This window comes from Marmota marmota, unplaced genomic scaffold (genome assembly GCF_001458135.2).
Source record: "Marmota marmota marmota unplaced genomic scaffold, marMar, whole genome shotgun sequence".
Classification (NCBI taxonomy): Eukaryota; Metazoa; Chordata; class Mammalia; order Rodentia; family Sciuridae; genus Marmota; species Marmota marmota.
Window position 1 is genome coordinate 3,631,296 of NW_026000205.1, and position 19,988 is coordinate 3,651,283.

Below are 19,988 nucleotides of genomic sequence, written 5' to 3' on the forward strand. Positions count from 1 at the left end.
TAAAACCATCTGCAGATCAATCTGAAAGCTATTCTACCTAGTGGAGATTGCTCAAACATATTCCTATTTCAGGAAATATGAAACAGGGGCAAATGAATTTGTCACAAAGCTCAAGGAAAAAGACAGGTGCAAGCCAGAACCAATCTATACCCACAATGTTATGAACTAACTTGAGAAGGAAAAAAGTAAAGGGGAAGAGCCTCAACTAGGCCCTGGGTTAAAAATACCAGGAGTGGCAAAAAAAAAAAAAAGAGAGAGAGAGAGAGAAAATTTTCTTCAGTACTGGGGATTGGTGTTAAACCACTGAGCTATATCCCATCCCTATCCCTTTTTATTTTGAGATAGGGTCTCCCTAAGTTGCTGAATTCTCCTGCCTTGGCCTCCCAAGTTGCTGGGACTATGGGTGTGCATTACCATACCCAGCAGGAGCGGCATATTTTAAAATGAGAAAGCCAAGATCTTTTTTCTTGTGCTTTCCTTTTAGTGTGAGTGGGAGGGGCATGGAAGTTGCAGGAATCTGCTACATACCCCCTCTGCAAACAAAGCTTCTTTCCCTACACTCCCAAGACTTCCTTCTGATACTAACTCCTGCTGCCTTCTTTAATCAAAACACAGCACAGGGTTCAGAGTGTGGCTCAGTGATAGAGCATGTGCTTGGGTTTGATACCCATACCTGCCTGCGTCCCTTCCCTCCCAATCTACAACTCAGTTTACCTGGAGATAGAGTTAAGAAGATGCTGTTCAAGGTATATAATATTAAGTTAAAACAAACAGCTGGGCATATGCCTGTAATCCCGGAGACCAGGGAGGCTGAGGCAGGAAGATCTCAAGTTTAAGGCCAGCATGGGCAACTTAGTGAGACCCTGCCTAAAAACAGATAAACAAACAACAAACTACAGAATGGTATGGACATTATCTCATCCTTTCAAACCTTCTGGAGGACTAGTAATGCCTGAAAGCATAATCCAATTATTAATGGAGATCACATCTGGAGACTGGAATTTTAAGCCATGCTCACTTTCTGTTATACATACCTATAATGGTTAATTTGCTTTATAATGAGTATATTAGTCTTGTAATTAGAAACTAATGTTTGTCAAATGTATGAATTGTCAAGATCATTGTACTGTCATGTGAACTAATAAAAAAATGTAAAAACCTGTACAATCAGAATAAGAAATTATACCCCATTTGATTCAAATGTATGAATTGTCAAGATCATTGTTCTGTCATGTGTAACTAATAAAAAAAATTAAAAACCTGTACAATCAGAAACTAATGTTTATAAGGTGATGGTATGGCTCAAGTCATCCTAATTTGTAAATGGTTAAGCCACCTTCCTCTCCACTGTGAGACTTCTTTCTCCAGTTTCCTATACTTCCACTGGCTGTGCTGAGAGGTGGATGGCAACATCTGAGGCCCTGAGGTTTCAGTGTTCTTCCCACTGCTAACGGTAGGAGTGTAATCTCCTACTCCTGCCCTCAAAAAGGCTGATGCAATGCTATATTTGCCAGGACAAGCGTTCAAGTGCCAAGGTGTAGGAGACAGACACAAAAACAGGGACATGATAACTTCTGACTCTGGACTGCTTGGACAAGGCCTGATAAAAAGGTTCACTGGGAATATCATCTCCAATTGGGCAGACGTGCCTGCCTGAACTCTCAATGTGAAACTGTGCAGTCAGATGGCAATTCTACCAGCAGTGAGAGGGGAAAGATGAACAAGAGGTCTGCTTTCCCTAAGAAAAGTCAAGTATAAGTCAGGTATAAGTCAGTTAGCACTGAGGAAAGCACCAGCACACAATTCATTAAATCGTCAAACACCATCTACAGAGTCCCCTGTGCCCAAATCACACAGGCATCCTGTCCGGAGAGGAAGACAGTAGCCCTGTGTCCACTGTACCTTGGGGGTCAACTGGGGCACATTCTGAGGTAGCCATGGGTGGTGTTAGAGGGGTCTGAGGATGATAGACAGATTCAGACAACACACTACAATAAAGGAAGATCATACTCTACAAGACAACTTGTCTAGACTCTTCAGAAAAGGTCTTCATAATTTAAAAAAAAAAAAAAAAAGATTTTTTTTTTAAGTTTTAGATGGACACAATACCTTTATTTATTTATTTATTTTGTGGTGCCGAGGATCGAACCCAGTGCCTCACACGTGCAAGGCAAGTCCTCTGCCACTGAGCCACAATCATTCATATATATATATATTTTTAAGGCAGAGAGGACTATTCTAGACTGAAAGGACACAAGATACATTATGAATATTGATTAGATCCTGAAATGAACAACTTGGCCATGCCAGACAGATTTAAGTCAAATGAGCAAATTTAAGCATGGATTACATATATGCAATGAACTACTAAATCAAGGCGTATTCACACATACACACAAACACATATATATGTGAGTACACACTTTTTTTTGGGAGGGGGGGGAGTGCTATGGATAGAACCAGGGCATTGTGTATACTAGGCAAGTTCTTGACCACTCAGCCACACCCCAAGTCCAGGGATAACAATCTTAAAAGTGTTAATGTTAGGGCTGGGGTTATGGCTCAGCTTGCCTAGCATGCATGATGCACTGGGTTCGATTCTTATAAGAGTCTATCAACAAACTTAAAAAAATTTTTTTTAAGTGATAATGTTAGAGAGGAGGGTCTTTTAAGCTTAGGGACACATGCTGAGGATTTTGATAGTGAGGTGACATGGCATCTGCATTTTGCTTTAAGGTTTTTTATTTTAATTGTAGTTGGACACAATACATTTTATTTTCACGTGGTGCTGAGGATTGAACCCAGGGCCTTGCACGTGCTAGATGAGCGCTCTACTGCTGAGCCACAACTCCAGCCCTTAAAGGTTTAACAACAATAAAAATTAGAGGGAGAAAAGGACAGACGTGGAGAAATGTTAACCACCTGAATACCAGATGATCCTTGTACAACTCTTAACAACTTTTTAGTAGGAGCTACCTTGAATTGAAAAGTTTGGGGAAAAAGAAAACAGTTATGAGTGTTCACACTTAAAGGTAATGTCAGATGTTCAAATGAAGGGAAGGGAGACCAAGAATACAGCTGGTGAAGCTAACAGTGATAACCAGCTCTCTAAGAGCACTTCTGTGGACCAAGTACCATGACATGTGTCCTGTGTATGGGTCTCTCCAAGCCCTCATGGCCCGCTAAGATGCAAGGCCTGTTGTCACCTTGTTCCACAGATGAACAGATGACAGAGCAAAGATTCTAACCCAGCTGGACTGTAAATCGGACACTGTTACTACTTCAAAAGGCCTCTTAGCTATTCTGCTTCTTAATTTTAAGCACATCAGGAGAAAATGCTACATGGTTAAACAATCTGTGCAATTGTCATTCTTGTTGGGGCAGTAATGGCAATGGAACCCAAGGCCTCCTGCGTGCTAGGCAAGCACTCTACCACTTAGTTACACCCCAGTCCTTGTGCTGTGGTCACTTATGCAACCTTACACAGCAATGCACAAGGCAGTCAGGTTTTCCATATTTTCAAAGAAGCTGTAGGAGATGAACATATTTAATTTTTGTTTGCCAATTACAGTAAATAATTTTGTTCAAAAAAGTCATGTTTGGGCTGTGGCTGTGGCTGTGGCTCAGTGGCACTGGGTTCACTGTGAGGCACTGGGTTTGATCCTCAGCACCACATAAAAAATGAATAAACAAAGATATTGTACCATCTATAACTAAAAAATATTTTTAAAAAAAAATCATGCTTGCCTGGGAGCAGTGGTACACACATGTACTTCTAGTTACTTGGGAGGCTAAGGCAGGAGGTTGGCAAGTTCAAGGACAGCCTGGGCAACTGCAAGACCCTGTCTCAACATAAAAAAAATAAGAAGGACTGGCAGAGTGCCTCTGGGTTCAAGTGGAGGAGAATATGTTTTCACAAAGTATTTAACATCTGAGGAATATGACCACAAAACAATGTCTCATGTAAAATGCAGGCATAATAGTTATGGAGTGGGCTGGAGGGGTCAGGAGCATATGCACCTGGCAGACAACCAGGGAACATGAAGCAGTTTTCCAGAAGAGAATGGACTGAGGGAATAATGATAGGACAGCAGAAATAAAGTAGAGGGGAAAAGTCAAGAGATGAAAAGTAAATGTGACATACTTGGGGCTTGATCAGATGAATCTGAGATGACCTTGATGCTCCTAGCATTCTGGGGCAGTGAAACAATCCAGCTGGGCTTTTTTTTTGTACCGGGGATTGAACCAAGGGTCACTTAACCACTAAGCCACATCCCCAGTCCTTTTTTATTTTGAGACACTACGTTGCTTAGAGCCTCAATAAGTTGCTGAGGCTGGCCTTAAACTTACAATCCCCCTGCCTTAGCCTCCTAAGTTGCTGTACCACCACACCCAGCCTAGTTGGGCTTTAAGAGGAATAGCTTGGTGGGTGGCTGGAGGAGGGGGAGGGCAGGGTGAACAGGTCTTTAGAGCTAAAAGGATTCACAACTAGAATAGCAGGGAGAGGTGTCACCTCATCAGAGGATGCACAGATCTAATCATGCTGAGTTGAAAGTTGGAGAAGCAGGACAGGCAAGGCAGGTCAACCCACCAGTACACTCAGCTAGAGGGCAAGTGGGGAGCACAGCACCCTATGCCACTGCCACAAGCTACTTAAGGAGGCTCAGAGGCTCCCAGTGAGAAGTATGAGCTCTTGACAGAATACTACTAATCAATGCAGGAATTTAGAAAACTCTAGCGATCACTGTACCAGGCAAGTCATGGCTGGATGCTCAAAATAGTGGGTCAGGGCTGGGGGTGTAGCTTAGTAGCAGAGTGCTTGCCTAGCATGTGGGAGGCCCTGGGATCCATTCCCAGCACCTCCTGTCCCCTCAAAAAAGAGCAAATCAAACTAGTGGGTGAAAGTATTAGGAGAGACCTACTACTTATACAGTCTCTAAGCAGCTCCCTACTAATTACTCTTTGGGTCAAAGGGGAAATGAGCAGCTATCCAGTATAGCAGCCTGGCAGACACCACCTTCCTCAACTGATCAAAGTGAACAGCTTCAGGGATAGGAAAAACAACATCACATACCTCCTGATGTGATGCACTGAGAAGGACCCAGCACTGCTACCTGCTGTTCCTGCCCAAAGCACAAAACCAAATTTAATCATGAGAAAACACCCAAAGGAAAGAAAACAAAAGCCAAGTTGAAGGACATATACCAAAAAAATTGACCAGAATTCTTTAAAATGAACAAACTGCTCCAGATCAGAGACTAAAGAGATTTAAAAACTACATGTAACATGAGGGTCAGGATTAGGTCTTAAAGCAAAATAATTTTTGTATGCTGCTATGAAAGACATTACTAATGAAATGAAAATATCTAAAGATCACAAACAAGATTAGTACTGAATTAACTTCCTAATTTTGATAATTGCTTGGTAATTGTATAAGAGAATATTTTCAGGAATGATCACTCAAGTATTTAGAAAACAAGGTGCATCATATCTGTGACTTTCAAACATTTTATAGAGAGAACCATAAAAAAAAAAAAAAAGAGATACACAGAAAGGATGACATAGCAAATGTGATCAAATTAACATTTAGTCAAGTTGGGAGTTATAACTTACAATCTGTACAGTTATCAATCTCTGAAGTGCAGCTCAACAGGAGTGCCTTCAACCACTCAAATTTGCTTTCTGAAGATTTTCTCCTTGTCTGAGTGGAAGGTGCCAGGAAAAAACTGATATGAAACCAGCGTCAAGGGATGGACACTGAGAAGGTTTTCGGTACAGAATGGACTAAGCAAGGCCACAGATCTGCTTGTTAACCTAGCATGCTTATCAACCCTAGGTGCCTGTCACATAGAAAATCCAGGAAACAACCACAAAGTCTTTGGTGAACTTCAACTTGAAAACTATCTTCCCTGATTTAGCACTTCCTAAGCATATATTAACACTGTCACTTCAGCTTCACAGGTTGCTGCTGAAGAGATTGGCAGAGGCTGGTGGGCTATCTATACCACATGGTACTTTATATCATTACAGAAAACACTGGCATTAGAAAGAACATTGAAAGAAAAGTACTTACCCATTTCAAATTAATATAAACTTGTATTTTTTGAGTTTAAACTTTTGAACCTAGGATTACTTAACCACTGAGCCACATCCCAGCCCTTTTCATCTTTTATTTTAAGACAGGGCCTTACAAGTTGCTGAGGCTGGCTTTGAACTTGCAATCCTCCTGCCTCAGCCTCCTAAGTCACTGGTATTATAAGCATGTGCCACCACTAAAGCTCAAATATTGATGCTCAGGAACCCACACCAGCAAAAGGAGCCAGCAGAAAATCAGGGAACAAGTGGTGTGAAAAATCGAGGTCAAAGAGACATGGGCGCTCTAAACAAATTGTTTTAACACAAGTAAAATCTAATCATTTCAAGGACATTGAAGAAAATTTTAAGACAGTCTGCATTTGTGATAACTCCAAGTTGTCAATGTGGCTGAAATTCAGCAGCATGAGCACAAGTTATCCAAGCATTCTGTTTTCTTCTATTGATACACGATTTTCAGATACTTATTCAACAATGCCAAAGGTTGTAATATTTACAATGATGCATGAACCAAATGTATGATGTGTCCAGTATAACACGGAGAATATGATGATAAATATGACCCTTTCCTTGCCCTGAAGGAGCTTTCAGATCTACAGGGGACACAGGCAGGCAAGTGACAGCAGTGCTATATACTCTGGTTGGGTGCAAAGTTGGCCAGAGGAGAGACCTACCCCATCACATTGCAGTCCTGAAGACAAAACAGCTGCCAAACACTGAGCACACAACAGCTTCGCAGCTGCATGAAAACGGAAGACCCACAGTCTGACAGCTGTCAGAATGCTGGGCTCTTTCTCCTGAAGCATTTCACACAAAATTTTATCACAGCTTCCAGAAACTCCAGAAGGCCCAGCTCTCAGAAAATTTCCTATAGACAGTGAAAGGTCTTGTATGCTGCAAGGTCAGACTCACCTGTAGCTTCAATGTACTCAATGCACCTTTCAATAAAAATGGGGATCGGCTTCTCTGGAGTTACGACAGTTGTTAAGGGCACCCCAAAATAGTTACTCTCCCAGGTTGCCTTTGTGATGGACGGTCGAGATTTGGGCTTTGGTTTCTGTCAAAGAAAAAGGAAGCACAAAAATAAAGTGAGTATTGTCATATATCAGTAAGGCTTCTAGAGAGGAATGCACAGTGGGGTAGAAACTGATGGAAAGATTGCAAGTAAGATAAAAAGACCCACTTGCTCACCTCACTAATACCAGACAAGGTGCCAGAAAGTTGCCATATAATCACACCTTGAGTGTTGAGACCACTTTATTAGAACAAAGATGTTTATAAGAAGCAGGCCAAGTTTATTTAATAAAATAACAAAAGATGACTATCCACATCCTTTATCAGGGATGCACTGGAGTAAACAGGAAGTTTTCCAAATAGTCCACATGGATAAAGTTGTTATGTACTCAGAGATGGCTAAAACCTTCAAAAGATAAAAGCTAGATCAGAGAACTAATAATTTCTTCTTTTCAGAAAAGGATAGCGTACACTCTGCTAGGGCTTACACCCCCAAATAAGAATTCTTTGAGAATTACACCCCAAAATAATATTCTTTGAGAATATCCTGGTCAAATATCCTATCCTCTGAGTACCAAGTACCCAAAAAAAAAAAAAAAAAAAATGAAGACAAAAGGACAAAATGCACACTAATACTTTAGATTAGGGTGAATTCCCAGTGGTTTCCACATAAGAAAATGGTAAAGCCAACTAATAGAATTACTTTATTTTGTCGTGTTTTTTTTTGTCTGTTCTTTCCCAAAGTCATCTTCCTTATGAAGTAGTAACAGTAGCAGCAGCAACACCAACTATTTGAGAACTTACTATGTACCACCCAAGTTCCAAATTTTATTTTTAAACTTCACAAGATTCTGTTTTACAAAGGAAATGTTTCAGGTGTCTAAATAACATAAAGAGTAAGTGGCAGTGCTTGGGACTCAAACCCAGAAAGATTTGTTCAAGTTAATACTGAAATATTCTGCTCCAAAAATTATTCAACCCTTTCATTTTAAAGCTCACATGAGGATGGGACCCTGCTATACACAAATGGTAACTTTCCTAAAGCCATAGAAATGTACTTGACCTATTGTTAAAATATCTACTAAAAAGAGGAGAGTAACCAAATAGGATCAAGATAAACACATCCAGGTGTGTCTTCAGCAATTTGGTTTCATTTCCAAGTTTATGAGATCAATACAGAAGGGCAGATTTACTTAGAAATGTACACAGGCTATAAACCTAGTTGGGGATTTTACATAAAACCCCCTGGAGGAGACAACTAACTGCCAGGTCATCGGCTGACCTTTCCTTTTCCTTCTCCTGCCCATTCTCATTCCTTTTAGTACCCTTTATAAGGGAACAAGTCACTTCCTGTTTAGTCTGAGATTCTTCCCCATCACCACTGGCCCCTGCCAAGTACTGGGCATTAAACCCAGAGGTGCTTTACCACTGAGTATAAGGTGGATATTTTTTTAAATTTAATTTTAAAAATTATTTTTCCCCAGTGTTGGGCATCAAACCCAGGGACTCATGTATGCTAGGGAAGTACTCTCCACTAAGCCACATTCCTAACCCAAGTTTTAAAAAATTTGAGACAGGCAATTTGCAATCCTTCTGCCTCGGTTTCCTGAGTATCTTGGATTACAGGCGTGCATTACCATGCCCAACTTAGTCTGAGATTCTTTGAGAATATCCTGTGCAAACGAGTAGCAAAGAGGAGAACACACCAGGCGTGATGGTGCACACTACAATCCCAGTGACTCAGCGGCCACGGCAGGAGGATTGCAAGTTCAAGCCAGTCTCAGCAACTTAGTGAGACCCTGACTCAAAATAAAAAAGAAAATGGGCTGGGGACATAGCTCAGTGGTAAAAATGTCCCTGGATTCAATCCCCAGTACAAAAAAAAAAAAAAAAGCCCATTTCTGGCCTGCTGGTTGGTAATAGTTCAGAGAATAAACTAAAGGCAAAGAGAAGCCCATCTTCCCACGCTCTGCTGAGTGGTTCAACATAGAGGACACTGGAGTCCTGGAGAACTGCACTAGCCACAAGGTCTGGCCCTTCCCATTATGATATGTGCACTGCTGGCCAAAAATTGTGATGTGGTGCCTAAATCAAACAGGCTCTGATTTTTACCGAAGAATTAAGCAAAAGAAAGTTAGTGATATATGATCTATCTTTATAGAAGATAATTTATCCAATCTAGACTGTCTAGCATATTCTACTTGTATAAAGCACAACATAAAGAATTTAAGCTTTGGGGGCTAGGGTTGTGGCTCAAAAGCCCTGGGTTTGATCCTTAGCACCATAAATGAATGAATGAATGAATGAATGAATGAATGGATTTTAAAAAAAGAATTTAAGCTTTGATTCGGGTTTGGTGGTGCACACCAATAATCCCAGCCACTTGGGAGGCTGAGGCTGGAAGATCACAAGTTCAAGGCCAGCCTCAGCAACTCACAAAAAGGCATTCCAAACAAACAAACAAACAAACAAAACAAACAAGCAAGCAAGCAAATAGATAGAAAGACAGATATGAAAATGAAAAACTTAAGCTTTGAAGTCTAACAGACCTGAGTAAGAATTCTGACAAGTTCTATGAACTGGGTCAAATAATGTGCCATATCCACCTTTGTGAAGTGAGGCTTGGTCACAGGGCAGTCATGAGGGTTAAATGATATGAGGTATGGAAGTGGCTCAGCACCTTGTACACAGTGATCATCCAATAAACAAGAGTTCTTATAAAGAACTGAGTCCTTCTGTTGTTACACATTATTTCAACCAGATGCATCAAGTAATCCTCTCACTGAAAAACGTCCTCTAACATTTAAAAGGTTAGCTCTAGAGCACGAATAACCAAAGGCAACCATCTGTGTTTAAAGAGTGTTCTTCCATTAATCCTGCCAAATTTCCCTGTCAAAACCAAACCAAACAGCATTGTTCTTCGGTAAAACTGACTTCCAAGTAAACTGATATAAAGGGGGGGGGGGGCGGGAAATGGAACTAAAGGGAATCTGTGAGGAAGAGCCTCCTAATCAGAAAGCCTCCTAGACAGTTCTAGTAGCCAGCCAAGTTTTCTCATATTTTTTTCACCTTCTCAGGACCAAACAAGATGATGCAGGTATGTTGTATTAATGAGAGTTGGCTAAAAAATTCAGCTCCATGTCAATTAAATACTTTTATGCAGCAGACCTAAAGTTCTTTTACATGCATTTCTTCACTCAGGTTCACAACTGATCTGTGGGTGTGGATGTTAAGAACCCCACTGAATTTTCCTAGGAAATCCAGTAACTTTTCCATCAAGTCAGTATGACTGTAAAAGCCATGCTTTCAGTCACTGCAGGGTACAGCCTTCTGGTGGAAGTTCTTGGGATAACTGAACACTTGAGTATCTGGAGAACTTCTCATGGCAATAATATCCTCTCACATATGAACTTCTCATGGCAATAATATCCTCCATACCAAAGTCCTATAAGCTAGAAAAGGAAAGAATGGAGAGGCACTATGACAAATATGTCCAAATGGCTTCCAAAGAGTTTTGTTGAGAGAGATAAGAGAGATAGAAGGCTAAATTAGATAGCTGCTCTGATCTCTTTCACCTCAAAAAGTCCAATAGCTAGTTCAATCCTCCATTCGTGCATGTGGAAATGGAGACCAAGCTCTGAAACAGCATCAACCTCCTTCTGCTGAAGGACATGGATTTTTTCCACCCCTGACCTTTTTAAGAAAGAGTTAAACAAACTATGGTTTATCAAATGTGAAATACATCCTTAAGATAACTGCAGACTCTTTAGGGAGTCCCAAAATTAAGTAATGAGTTCTTGTCAATTCTAAACCTGCCTAGTAAGGAAATCAGGAGTTTGTGGTGTGCCGAGCCAAACTGCAGATACAGCAACTGACACTTCAGGCATCTGAAGGATTACTGGGCACACTTCAGCTGGAAATGCCATTCTTGAGTGGTCTGCCAGAAGTCTCCTGCTCCCAGTCAGACACGTGTCCCTCGTTAAAGAGTCATGGGAAGCACTCTCAGCAGCAGGTGCTTAGAGAAGATAAAGTGACACCACTCAACATTCATCTTCTTTGGGGGACACTCAATAGGTTAAACTGAAAAAGATTCTAGGAAGCCAACCTCTGAGACCCATCTACACATCTGTGCCTCAAAGTGTAGAACACAAGTGGGTCAAAAATGGAAGTGACCCAGATGAGTACTGGGTGCCCTGCACAGTCATGTCAACCTCACCATCACCCTGAAAGGTAAGGGGAGATGCACAGTTCAGAAGGGAGGCCGGGAGAGATTCCAGCCCAGTGTGCAGGGTGCTGTCATCGATGACTGAAGGCCCACGCTCCTCCCTCCACAATGAAATGCCACTGCAGATCGGGGGCTGGATCAGCCTGACTCACTTTCATCTTGACTTCTCAGCACCACATATAAATAAATAAAATAAAGTCCACTGACAATTAAAAAATATTTTTTGAAAATTTAAAAGCCTACTTCTAAGTCTTTTTTTTTTTTTTTAATATTTATTTATTTATTTAGTTCTCGGCGGACACAACATCTTTGTTCGTATGTGGTGCTGAGGATCAAACCCGGGCCGCACGCATGACAAGCGAGCGCGCTACCGCTTGAGCCACATCCCCAGCCCCTACTTCTAAGTCTTGAAACTAATCTTGTGTCAAAGTTTATAAATAATGGTTTATGCCAGTGCTGCATTTGGAGGAAGAGATGATTGGAATCGGCCAGTGGCCTCCTGGCTTTAAACAGGGCAAAAAGGCAAAACTCAAAGACTGTGGCAGAGTAGGAAGCTACATTTGTCACCTGCCTCTGTTCCCTATGGGCATTTGTCACCTGCCTCTGTTCCCTATGGGGTGTAAATCTACCCCACAGCCCCTCCAAACACACCAGGGCAAGATAAAGGGTAGAATGCCAGCCATGGAATAAGGAAGAGCCTGGAGAAGGAGTGCTTCCTTGAGCATGGAAGATGATTCGGATTTAGGGCTTGATGTGCAGTGGGATCTCAACAAACATGCTAAACAGTTCCCAATAATGCACCCGATCAATATTCCTTCCCTGTTTCCACATTCGGGTGAGGACTGCCTGAGTGCAGATCTCTTCTCCTTGTGTGATCTGCTCTCACTAACACAAGGCTAAGGGCCTTTGTTCACACATGGACAGTACTGTTTATCAAAACCCCTTTTTAAAAACCAGATGAAATGGTTAATTCCATCTGTCATTCTAGAGGCACTGAATAAGGTACAGTCACTTAAGTACACACAACTATTTTTCTACTGGTCTAAGTTCCTAGAGGATAAGAATCTTGGTATTTTTCTTTTTTAATAAATTATTCAAGCTCACATAGCGAAGTGGCAGCAGAGCTCATACCAGGACCAAAGTTGCCTCCCACCCTTGATGAACTTACACTCTGACTGGTTAAAAAAAAAAAAAAAAAATGCAGCCCCAACAACAACTGACCTGGACATCCATAGGTAAGAACTGAGTGACAAAGCCAAAAGGCCGGGAGGACTGTCAACAACATAGGCAGTTTCAGGGCTCCAGTAGAGAAGCCAGCCACCCTCTCTGGATAAGAATAGTCTATCTTCTGTGGGAACAGCAGGCATAGCTCCTCAATGATCCCAAATTGTCAGCTTCAAATATTTTCTTCTGCTCTCCATAAATACTCTTATACATGTCTACACACCTATCCAGACTTTTGGGTCAGATAATATGAGCTGTGTACCAACTAGCATAGGCTACCAGGCATTAAACCCAGCTGCACTTAACCACTGAGCCACATTCCCAGCTGTTTTTATTTATTATTTTGAGATAGGACTTGCTAAGTTGCTTAGGGTCTCGCTAAATTGCTGAGGCTGGCTTTGAACTTGTGATCCTCCTGCCTCAGCCTCCCCAGCTGCTGAAATTACAGGTGCTGCTGGGATTACAAGCATGCATCACCATGTCTGTCCTTAGCATAGCCTTTTAAATGCTGGTAACAAAACAATAAAAAGGGGCTGGAGTTGTGGCTCAGAGGTAAAGTGCTTGCATGGCATGTGTGAGGCACTGGGTTCAATCTTCAGCACCACATAAAAATAAATAAAGATCCAGTGTCCACCTACAACTGAAGGGAAAAAAAAAAGACAACAAAACACCTATAACTAAAAAAAAAAAAAAAAATTAAAAACAAACAAACAGAATCCAGCCAGGCACAGTGGTGCACACCAGCCATCCCAGCTCCTCATGGGGATGCTGAGGCAGGAAGACTGTAAGTTCAAGGCCAGCCTCAGATACTTCGCAAGTCCTTGCCTCAAAATAAAAAATAAAAAGGGCTGAGAATGTAGCTCAGTGGTAAAATGCCCCTGCATTCACTCCCTAATACCAAGAATGCAGGCTTTTTTTTTTTTTTTTTAAAGGCAGAATACAATATACAGAACACAGTGTGGAAAAGGCATGGTATCATCTGAAAGGGAGAAAGAGGAAAACCAACAGAAGTAGAGTGCCAGAGGGTCACACACATGGTCAGGTTGGTGGTGATACACTCTGGACTAACTGTAAAGGCAGGAGTCTTAGAAAAACTGAAAGATTCCGTAAGTGATATTACTCAAGCTTCCTTCACATTCTATAATCAACACTGCATCTCTGATCAGCAATTATCTTTTTTTTTTAATTTTTATTTTAATTTTTTAGTTGTTGATAGACCTCCTCCTCCTTCTTTTTTTTTTAATTTACAAGTGTTGCTGAGAATCGAACCCAGTCCCAGTCCCTCACACATACTAGACAAGTGCGATACCACTGAGCCCCAGCCCCTCTCTCTCTTTTTCAAAAGGAAATTCTTATTACTCACTTATGCCCCAAATGTCCTCCAACTTCTGGCTCAGAATAAATCCAAGCTCAAGATAAAACCTGTGGGCAGACTAATTCTTGCTGGTGAAGTCTATTCTTTAAGGACAAATGTTCAGATTTGATCTCCTTTAAGCTGGCAGTTAGTAGTTGAGAGCATTTTCAGGAATGAACAGGAAGGAGCATAAAGTCCTGGCCTTCCTACCATTCAGCCTTCCTGAATGATGGGGAAAAAAAGGAAGGCCAGTCATCCATCACAGACCCCAAATAGAGATCATAGCTTTCTGCTCTAGAAAGGCACGAAGTCTGGCAAACCTGGTCCATTCCTATTGCTCTCAGTGACTCACTCAATTCATAGCCAGTGCAATGAGGGACTAAGCAGGGAGGAGGGCCTGCAAGATCCGGACATGTTCAATGCCCTGCCTGGAATTCTATGCACGTTGATGCTGCACTTCCCAGTGCTGTGGCCCCTTCTTTATCTGCTTGCCTCTTCCTGAACACTGGATGGATTCATGTGCAAGTCCTTCCTTTTGGAAACAGGTGATTTCTGACTAAAGTTGAAATTATCTGGGTTGCTGCAAAGGTATTTCAGCATCACCAGGTCTAGAGAACAAGTTAGCTCAGAGAAGCAGCACAGCAATACTCTGTTCTTTGAAAAACAGATTTGGGTAGCCTATTTTATTGATTTACTTATTTTAAGCACAGGTGTGCTGAAACCTAAGGCAGATAGTTAAAAGACAGTCTATTTTTATCACCAAAACACAATACAGAAATTCTTCAAGCTTAAAATAAACTGAGAACCCAGTGACCCCAGTTTGAAATAATTTCTCAAAGTTCCAGTGGCTATTTCAGGGAATCCTTGCCATTATTGTTTTCTAATCAACTAGACTCTAATACCAGAAACAAACATAGCATCATGACATTCTTAGGGAACAGTGTGGGGAAATGGACTTTGTTTATAGATAACCAAGGTCCTTTGTTTGAATGAACAAACTGAATGGACTGATTGAGTGGTCTACATATGTGCACCCGACCATCGAATATCAGTAGCTTGTGGATTCAACTCTAAAAACCCAATGGGAGTAGAAATCAGAAGACTGGGTTCAAATACCTCAGCTCTGATGGCCAGGCATGGTGGCACACACCTGTAATCCCAGCCACCTGGGAGGTTGAGGCAAGAGGATTACAAATTCAAGGCCAGCCTGGGCAACATAGGGAGACCCTGTTCCAAAATAAAATTGAAAAAAGACTGGAAATGAAGCTCAGTGGTAGAGCTCCCTCAGTTCAATCCCCAGTACCACCAAAAAAACCCCAAGCAGAACCACCACCATCTCACTGAGTAGGGCTAGCCTTTTCTGAAGCACACGCTGAGTCTTTCCTGAGCAGGTTACAAAGAACTCAGCATTCAACTTGTATGTCAAATCAACATCCCTCCCAGGGGAGCAAGCGGTCCACTTCTCCAGCTGGTTTTTATTCACACTAGAAACTTTAACTCTGCTCTAGGCCTCACAGAATGAGAGCTGTGTCCACACAAAGCCACAACAACCAGCCAATTCACTGAATCCAATGAAATAAGCCAATTCACTGGGGGGGGGGGGGGACGGGGCACAAACTGTCAAACTAGTTACTTGGTGCCTTATAGACCAAACAATGCGTGATTGAATTGGTTAGCTTTTCAATAGGTTGTCTTGTCATGTGGCAGCTACAGTGAGTGAAAGATTTTCTTTATCATTCTTTTTTGTCTTTTTTTCTTTTTACACAAAAATAAGAACACATCAGATAAAAGAGTAAACAGCCAATAACGTCCTCTCTTTATATCGTGGTCAAACACATCAAATTCAGGACATTTGTGGAGCAAGGCTCCCCAGCTTATTTCTTGGCTTTAAAATAAGAGCCGCCGATCCCAATCTCGTCTTTGCAAACGCACGGTACTGGGAGACAGAGACCATGTGCAGCACCAAAGCTTTAGACAAAGCTCTATTCACGAACCTCGCTGAAGTGCAATCACAGAGTTTCAATTTCATTCAGCTGAGTGCGGAAGGCTCCCACTGAGGGTGGGTTGCTGAATGGTTCCTCTGGGAAAAGGACCCAGAAGGAGAGTTAGCTTTACAGTCTGCACTTTCATTAGGAGAGATGAAAGCTCGTCCCTCACTCTGACTCCAGTTTCACAGCGAAGAACTAATCTAGCAAATTAGCCAAGGGCACTGGGTAATTTTTCTTTCTCCCCCATTGGTGCACTGGCACCCAGGACAGAGTTTTTTTCACTAGGGCAGTTGCCAGGGGAAGCAGCAAGAAAGCAGACAAGTAACACAAGGGTTAAAATTTACACAGAGAGGAGGCATGGTGTTGGTCAGCTAGGCCAGACCAGCTGTCTCCTTTTTCTGAGTATGACATGCCTATTTCACTTTCAGGTCTCCACTCAACCCATGCCAATGCTTCAGTCTCGTTATACACCAGCTGCTAAGGCTTCCCTGGTCTGCCCAGTGTCCATTCCTCCCAACCTAAGAGGAAGGTGCTCCCTCTATTACAGCAGGGTATGGAGAAGTGACTCATGTGTTCAAAGCCCAAGGGAGGAAGCAGGGGAGCTGAGATCTGACCAGAGGCCCCCTGATTCCCAGAGCCTCAGCTGCTAATCACTATACCCCATTCTACCTGAACATCCCCAAGCCCTACTGTGGGCTCTCTGCCTAGCATTTCCTGGGCAGAAGAAATGGGTAATTGTGTGAGTTTTGCTACCCCAACTGGGTGCTGATACCTCGGCAAGAAGGAGCTGGGCCATTCCGCACAAGTATTTGGCATGGAGGAGGGACTGAGGTGTTTTCCACGACCAACTAAAGTCTGAGTGCCTGGCTTTCCCCTCACTTCAAATAAATGTCATACTGCTTTGTCATGCCAATAAAAATCAAAGGCCAAATCCCCAACAGAGGGGCTGGCTTGGCATTCTTTGACTTGATGGTATTTTGCTTTTCCAGTAAAACAAGTATCAATCTGCATTTTTTTAAAAATATTTTTTTAGTTGTTGATGGACCTTTTTTTATTTATGGTCAGCATATGTGGTAATGAGAATCGAACCCAGTGCCTCACACATGCTAGGCAAGCACTCTACCACTGCGCTACAAGCCCAACCCATCAATCTGCATTATTATTATTTTTTTTAAATGTGGTGCTAGAGGGGCTAGGGCTGTAGCTCAGCAGCAGAGCACTTGCCTAGCATGTGTGAGGAACTGGGCTTGAAAAAAATTAAACAAGATAAAGGCATTCTGTCTATCTACAACTACAAAAAAAAATTTTTTTTAAAAATCAATTAAATAAATGTGGTGCTAGAGATTGAACCCAGTGTCTAACATGTGCTAGGCAAGTACTCTACCACTGAGCCACAACCCCAGTCCTCAGTTTGCATTCTTTTTTTTTTTTTTAAAGGAGAGAGAGAAGGAGGGGGAGGGAGAGAGAGAGAGAGAGAGAGAGAGAGAAATTTTTAATATTTATTTTTTAGTTTTCGGCGGACACAACATCTTTGTTTGTATGTGGTGCATGAGGATCGAACCTGGGCCGCATGCATGCCAGGCAAGTGTGCTACCACTTGAGCCACATCCCCAGCCCTCAGTTTGCATTCTTAATGGCAGCAATTTTGATAGGAGATTTGCTCTGGTAGAAAAGGCTTTCTTCCTCTCTGCACTAGGCTGACAAAACAGTCATGCTCAGTCCAAAAGATCATTTCTCCACTGCAGGAAAAGACAATTTCACCTTTCATTTACTCTTTTCAAAGGATATTCCTAAACTGACTTCTGGCATGCAATTACTCTTCAGCCAGAGGAATTGTTTTTATTTGACTCAGAGACATGGTCCACATCACTAAAGATGGGCCAGCAATCTTGGCTCCTTGCTTGGGGACCTGGCAGCCCTGAGTGAGGTGGTTCCAGGTGAAGAGCTTGGCCACCAGCAAGAACACAGCCATCTCTGCAGCTCTGAGGCCAGCTGTTCCTGCTGAACCTGCAGCAGAGTGAGAGCTCTTGAAAGCACAGCTTGTTTCAGAATGCATTTTAAAAGCATCATTTGCAGTATTAAAAATGTTGCCAGAAGTCAGAAAAAAATCATAATTCAGTACGCTATTATGCCACCTTCCTAATTCCCAGGTGTGCAAACACCCCCACAAATTTAGAAGAATGTCACGTTCAGATGGGCTCTCCTGGCAACAGGCTTCACCGGGAGTGGAGGAGGAAAAGAAAGCCAAAATGTTTGGATTCCAGATCATTAAACGGGAGCTTTGGGAAATATTGGCAGGCTGTTTTTCTGGCTTCCTGAGTAAGGACGCTTTTAATGTGTCTGCCTCCTACCAACCTTTGGAGAATAAAATAGGAAAGGCAGATCAAATGAAGGACTCCACATGGAGGAAAAACAGAAGAATGTATTGATATCTATTATCATTTAGTGGTGGATGAGGGAGGCAGAACACATCACACTGCCCCCTGCCCTTTCTGACACTGCACAGGTAAGAAAATTCTGGAAGATCCTGGTTAATGGTGACTGAGGAACATTGTGCACACAATGAAGGAACATGAGGTGGATGCAATTTCCTCGGCAGGCAACGGAAACACATCCCTCCATCTCTGAAGACACAAACTGCTGCTGAACTAGCCTCCATGTTATATGTTACAAGATAACTGTCAGCTCTCGAGACAGCCTGGACTCTAGAGCCTTCTGATTTGGTATGTCTTGTAACAGCACAAAAGTTTCTGGCAATTTTGCTTTCCACAGGTCCCTGTAATACCTCCAGACCAGTGACTTTGTTCTCTACTGTTTCACGGGAAGGAGAACAGCAAAAACTTTTGATGTAGAGAAACCATTCTGTGTATCAAGGGTTGTTGTATTTCTGTTGTGGTCTCTCATCAAGATGTCTTTCTCTGGAAAGACAGGGTATGTCCTGCTACTCTAAAAAGACTAAGTTGGGGACAGGGTACCACTTACAGATTTTTTGCCCTGCAAACTACAATTCTGTGCAAAAAATTCTACTTCATCTGCTGCTGTACCGGGGTCACTGCCTCTACATCTGGCAGAGCAGGCCTGGCATACATGATGCATACTGTTATCTGTTTAATCCCTTCCTATTTCCCTCCCTGCCCCACTGTGGTCCCTATGTGAAATATGAAGTTCTCTTGCTAGGCATGGTGGCACACACCTGTAATCCTAGCAGCCGGGGAGGCTGAGGCATGAGGATCCTGAGTTGAAAACCAGCCTCAGCAACTTAGCAAGGCACTAAGTAACTCAGTGAGAGTTGAGTTGCATACGTAGATATTTATGGCAAACATCAAAAGTGATGAGTATAAATAAAATGTAATATATAGAAAAGGGCTGGGGATGTGATTCAATAGTAAAGTGCTCCTGGGTTCAATCCATGATACCAAAAAAAGAAAAAAAAGAGGCTCTCACTGATAGCAGCAACTTGCTGAAGGAGACAATAAATAGAGCTAGACAGCATTTCAATTTCACAAATATGAGACTACTTTCTAACTCTCAGCGGCAAGACTCTTTTCCATTTATGTACTGAAAGCCATTCACTGCTTTATGAGTACAAATAAGCATCTAATTTCTCATTAATCTAAAATATAGCAACTTTTGTGGATCAGCAAGGGAAAGAGCATTTAAGAAATGTATGAATAATATTTATATTTAGCAGTAAGAGACTGAGGCATGTTAAGTCTACAATCTGATGCTGAAGTGACAAAGAGCAAGTGTATCTTCACTGGCTTGACCACTTGGCAGGACACAAATGAGTTCTGCACCATTTGCTCATTTTGGTAATTACTGTTTTACACAAAGACAACTCAGGCTACCTATTTAAGGTCCTAACTACTTGCATGCAGCCCGTAGTAGTGATCTGAAATACTGTTAACTCTTCAAAGCAAGGTCAAAGATAAAAATCTCTTTCTCGGGGCTGGGGATGTGGCTCAAGTGGTAGCACACTTGCCTGGCATGCATGCGGCCCAGGTTCGATCCTCATGCACCACATACAAACAAAGATGTTGTGTCCGCCGATACTTGAAAAATAAATATTAAAAATTTAAAAAAAAAAAAA

At 42.0% G+C, this 19,988-nt stretch overlaps 1 protein-coding gene across 3 annotated transcripts in view; it reads right to left on the minus strand.

Moving 5' to 3' along the window:
- Positions 1-19,988, minus strand: part of Arhgap35 (Rho GTPase activating protein 35) — a 74,064-nt gene that overhangs the window by 50,058 nt on the left and 4,018 nt on the right. For all 3 annotated transcript variants that reach the window (XM_015496653.2, XM_015496654.2, XM_048790668.1), the window contains exon 2: positions 7,006-7,150. In XM_015496653.2, the coding sequence (XP_015352139.1) occupies positions 7,006-7,150 (145 nt within the window). The remainder of the gene's footprint in view (positions 1-7,005; positions 7,151-19,988) is intronic.